Source organism: Phoca vitulina, unplaced genomic scaffold (genome assembly GCF_004348235.1).
Source record: "Phoca vitulina isolate PV1807 unplaced genomic scaffold, GSC_HSeal_1.0 scaffold2259, whole genome shotgun sequence".
Lineage (NCBI taxonomy): Eukaryota > Metazoa > Chordata > Mammalia > Carnivora > Phocidae > Phoca > Phoca vitulina.
The window spans coordinates 1-4,478 of NW_022591945.1; the positions used below are offsets into that span (position 1 = coordinate 1).

A 4,478-nucleotide genomic window follows, 5' to 3' on the forward strand; every position below is an offset into this window, starting at 1 on the left:
GTTGGAGGCCAGGCCGCGGGGGTGGACGCCGGGCCGCGGGGGGTGGAGGCCGGGCCGCGGGGGTGGACGCCCGGCCGCCGGCCCCCTCCCACACTGGCCCCCGGTGCACAGTGATGCCATGCGGGCTTTCTCCTGACCAGACCTTTCTCCACTGTCGTCCTGGTAGATGACGCGTCCCTGAAGAGGGCTTATGAGCTGATTAAGTCGGCCAACCTGGGCAAATCAGAGTTTGACCCCATGGAGAGCTTCAGCCCCGACCTGTTTGTTTTGTGTGCAGAACAGGCGCTGAAGGTACGGAGTCGGGGGTCCTAGGAGGGTCTCTGTTTCTGGGAGCACGAGGTGAAGCTGGAGACAGCGGCAGCACCCGGGGGCGGGGGTGCCGTCCTCAGGTCTCGGCAGAGGCGCTGCCTGGCGCTGCATCCGCAGGCACCCTTCTGGGGCCGTTCATGGCCGCGGCGTGGTGTCTTGCAGATGGGGCACCCCGAGATGAGTGACGACTGCATCCAGATGTACTTCAAGGTGAAGGGGCCAGTCACCCAGTTCCTGGGCCGAGCGCACCTGTGCAAGGCCCAGCTCTGTGCCCCCAAGTCCACCGAAAACCTGGTGAGAGATGCCCCGGGGAGCAGGCGTCCATTTGAGGGTGAAGCCTTCCAACCCTAACCTTCAGTGGGACCCCCCCCCCACGTCCCCGTTCCTGAATGAATACCTAATGGTTTGTCCCACTCGAGGTTTTCCCTGAGGCTGCCTTGATTCTCCTCAAAATTTTACATCTTGTGTGGAAAGAGTTACAATCTCACCTGCTTCCAAAATTGTGTCAGGCTAGACAAATCTAAAGTACTCTTTATGGAATGGTCAGCGAGCACATTTATCATCAGTTTCCCGCTTGTGCTTTTCCCCGAAGCTCCTGCCTGACCTTTGGCGTCTGCATCCTGGTGCTCTGGTTGTGCCCAGGACAGCTGCCCTTGAGCCTGGCCGGGTGTGCCTGAGGACGCGCGAGGCGCCCAGGCTCCTACTGCTTACACATGGGCTCCCAGGCCAGTCCTTAGTGTGGCTTAATGTCCACGGAAGTGACCACGAGCAATGATTGATGTTTCAGTGGCAAATTCAATGCAATTGTGCATTTTTTATGTTGTTTTAGGAGGAATTTGAAAATTGTGTGACTCAATATATGAAGGCAATAAACTTTGCAAAAGGAGAACCCAGGTAGGCATATAGAATTGGCCATTTCTAACTGGGATTGTGTAAAAGGTACAGGACCAGGATTTACCAAGTGGTTCTACCCGTTTGGACTGTGGGGGGTTTTGTCCTTGTTGTGTCCTTGCTGTGTGCTTGTTTCTAGCGTGTAGAGCTGGGTCCCATACACACATGATTCCCTTGGCCGCCTCCTTTTGTCTGTCCTGCGGTTGCGGTGATGTGCAGACGGCTTCTGTCTGTGTTCTCTGTGGGCACTTCTCCTTTGGCCGGTCTCCGTGGCGCTCTTACTTTCTGGGCCTCTCTGAGGGCTCAGCATCAGGGTCCCGCCCTCCCCTGCCCCCCTTGCCTCTGTCCCCTCTGGCAGATTGCCCGGGCCAAGGCCTCCTGTCTGCAGCGATTCAGCTAAAACTCTAGCACAGTCTTCTACTTAATTAATGTTTCCTTCATCAAAAAGAAAGAGTATTGAAACTGTTAAGTTTGCACACAAAGTGGTATTAATACAACCTATTTAAGTAGGATACACCATTTAAAGGAGATTCAGGTGTAAATCCTGATTCACTCCTTCGGGCTCCCAATCAGTGCTGTTGCGAGCCTCCTCCCCAGGCACCCTGGGTCTTACAAGGCGGAGCTGGCCTCTCAGAGAGGCCTGGAGCAAGAAAGGCAAATTGGTCCCTGTGGTGCCCTTACTCCAGTTCCTCCAGTGGCTCCTTCCAGCCCTCAGGAAAAAGCCCATCTTCTGAGGGGTGTCCCTGCTCCTCTCCTCACCCCTCCTCCTGCCCCACTTTGCCCTTCATGCACAGGCATGGGGACTTTGTTCCCCAAAGATTCTGCTCTCCCTCTTTTTTACCTGGCAGACCCTTTCCCTGCACCGCTCTCAGGGCTGATTGCTCCTCACATTTCAGGTCTCAGCAGGATGTTACTTCCTCCAGGAAGCCTTCCTTGATTCCCCCTGCACTTGCCTGTTCTTGTCTATCTCTTGGGAACCAAAGGAGACCTTGCTTACTGGTGTATTTTCACAGGGAGCTGATCACTTTTGGAATGACTGAATGGGTGAAGGGATCTCTAGTCGGACTCAGGAGTCATGTGGCCGGGTCGTCACGGCTGGGGTTGAACTGCAGCCTCCAGCCCCTTCTGCGTAGGCAGTGTGGGTGCCCGCCGCTCAGAGCGGCTCAGATGGTGCTGCTGCCATCTGCTGGGGACAGAGGACTCGAGGCTCCTGCCTGAGGCCGCTCCGACAGGCTCTGGACGGGCTCGGGACCTAGTCTGACTCCTCTGCTCACGTTGCAGGTATTACTTCCTGGTGTATAACGCATCAGTCCTCTACTGGCAAATGGTGAGGCCGTTTCTCAAGCCGGGATATCATCACCATCTGATCTCCAGCCTCTCCCAAATTGTCAACGTGTTAAATCAGACTGAAGAAGAGGACAAGGAGTGGCGGGCAGAGCTGATGCTGTGAGTTGGATGCCCTGCCACAAGTCCCTAACCAACCACGCTTGGCAGCCTCTGACCTCCTTCCCCTCCCGCTTGCTCCCAGGGGGATGATTATCTTCCATGCTTTCTACTCTGTAGTTAGAATTACGGTTTTTGTGTCTTGTCTGATGAGGTCTATAGATAAAATCACAGTGTCCTGATCATATGGGTGTTACAGCAAGATGAGTGTTTAGACTCAAAACACAGGAAGTGTGAGCTTGTGTCATAATCCTGGCTCGTGGTTTTAACTTAGTTCAGTAAATTGTTATGCGGTAGACAGTTTAGCAACATAAAACTAAGCCAGAATGGCCCTGTTTAGGGAAGTGTGCTCCTAGTGCATCAGCATAGGGACAGCCCTGAGAAGCCACAGTGATAGATGTCAGCATATGATCCTTGTGCTGAGTGGACCGGAAGGCAATCAGCCAGACTTGTCCTGTCTCTGGGAAGTACCATGTGCAGGCAGGCGACTGGGTGAATGTCTGCAAGGAGGATCCAGAGGATCTGCCCTGAGGTTGGAATCCAGAATCTAAAGGCTTTCTTTACCTGCTTTATGGCTATTTGGGGAGCTTTTAACAGAAAATAAGTATAAATACAGTCTTTCTTAAAAATGCTATTATAAACGTTGGAGGTAGTTATGGCGCAAACATTTCCTTGCCCTCCTGCCAGGAGGAGCGTAGCTCTCTCGGCCCCTGCCTGCAGGCCCTGCTGAGCCAGGTACGGGGCAAGGAGCTGCCTGATCCCTGTGTCTTTCTGAAGTTTGTGAAACATAATAAAATGCAACCTGGTTATTAGACATTTGCAGCAGAAAACGATTTCATCAGGTTTTAATATCCAGTATTTTTATATTATCCAGGGAGCTTCTGGACTGTTATCTACAAGCTGGAAAAAAGGAAGAGGCTGCAAAATTTTGTGTCACTGCAGCACCATTTATAAAAGCTAGCGTGCCACAGAAATATCGACACATATTTTCTGTTATGGTAAGTTGGCATTTTGAAAAATGTAGGTAGAAGTAATTTTCTTAAATGTCATTTTTGGAGAACCGTGTATAAAAACAACCAAGTCTATCCGCTGAGAGATACAAAAGCATACATGCATCGTGCATACATTGACAAAACAAAATAAAATCTTTTGCCTTCATTGTGACCTCTGAATATTTCACTTGTAACAGCACTGAATTAAAAAAAGGCTAGCAGAAAATGTGTTAATATAAAGTAATCATAAACCCTACAATATGTATGAGGAACGTCATCATCTACTAACTTTCATGTATAGGAAATCAACTTGGGTTCTATATGAAAACTAAATATAAAATACCATTAATGAAGAGATACTTGTTCATTACAAATATTAATTTTAAAGGAAGAATAATTGTAAAATAGTAATTAATATCTGGATCTCTACCTAATTATTTGTTTAAATCAATTAATAATTCTGTCCCATTTTATAACAGGTGAGACATGAATTAGTGGATGAGCTTCAGTTAGAGGAAGAAAAGAAAACCTCCGCTAGCCTGGCTGTCACTTACCACATTAATATGCTAAAAGCGTAAGTGGTTTAGGAGTTTTAGGTGCTGACTCGGGGTCTCTGTGCCATCTAGAGGGGATATGGCTGTGCCAGGGGGTGGGTGAGGGTGGAACAGTAGGGTGAGGCCTAGGCCCAGAGGATGGGACTCTGCCTTGTCTCCCTTTACTTAGAAGTAGCCAGAGAGAGGCTTCCCACGGGTGAGTGTAGCTTCTAAGCCAGTGAGGAAAGTGGTTTAGGAGGAGAGTCACTGGCTGGGTGAGATCTGTCTAATAGGCCCTTCCATATGAGGC

At 50.1% G+C, this 4,478-nt stretch overlaps 1 protein-coding gene across 1 annotated transcript; it reads left to right on the forward strand.

Moving 5' to 3' along the window:
- Positions 1 to 140: 140 nt before the first annotated feature.
- LOC116629697 (cilia- and flagella-associated protein 46-like) lies at positions 141 to 4,217 on the forward strand (the record flags this gene model as incomplete). The annotated part of the gene is made up of 6 exons (XM_032399936.1): positions 141 to 291; positions 472 to 603; positions 1,139 to 1,203; positions 2,482 to 2,646; positions 3,518 to 3,641; positions 4,115 to 4,217. Coding segments are annotated over 6 exons (736 nt in total), but the record flags the coding sequence as incomplete, so codon positions are not given.
- Between the last annotated feature and the right edge of the window lie 261 nt (positions 4,218 to 4,478).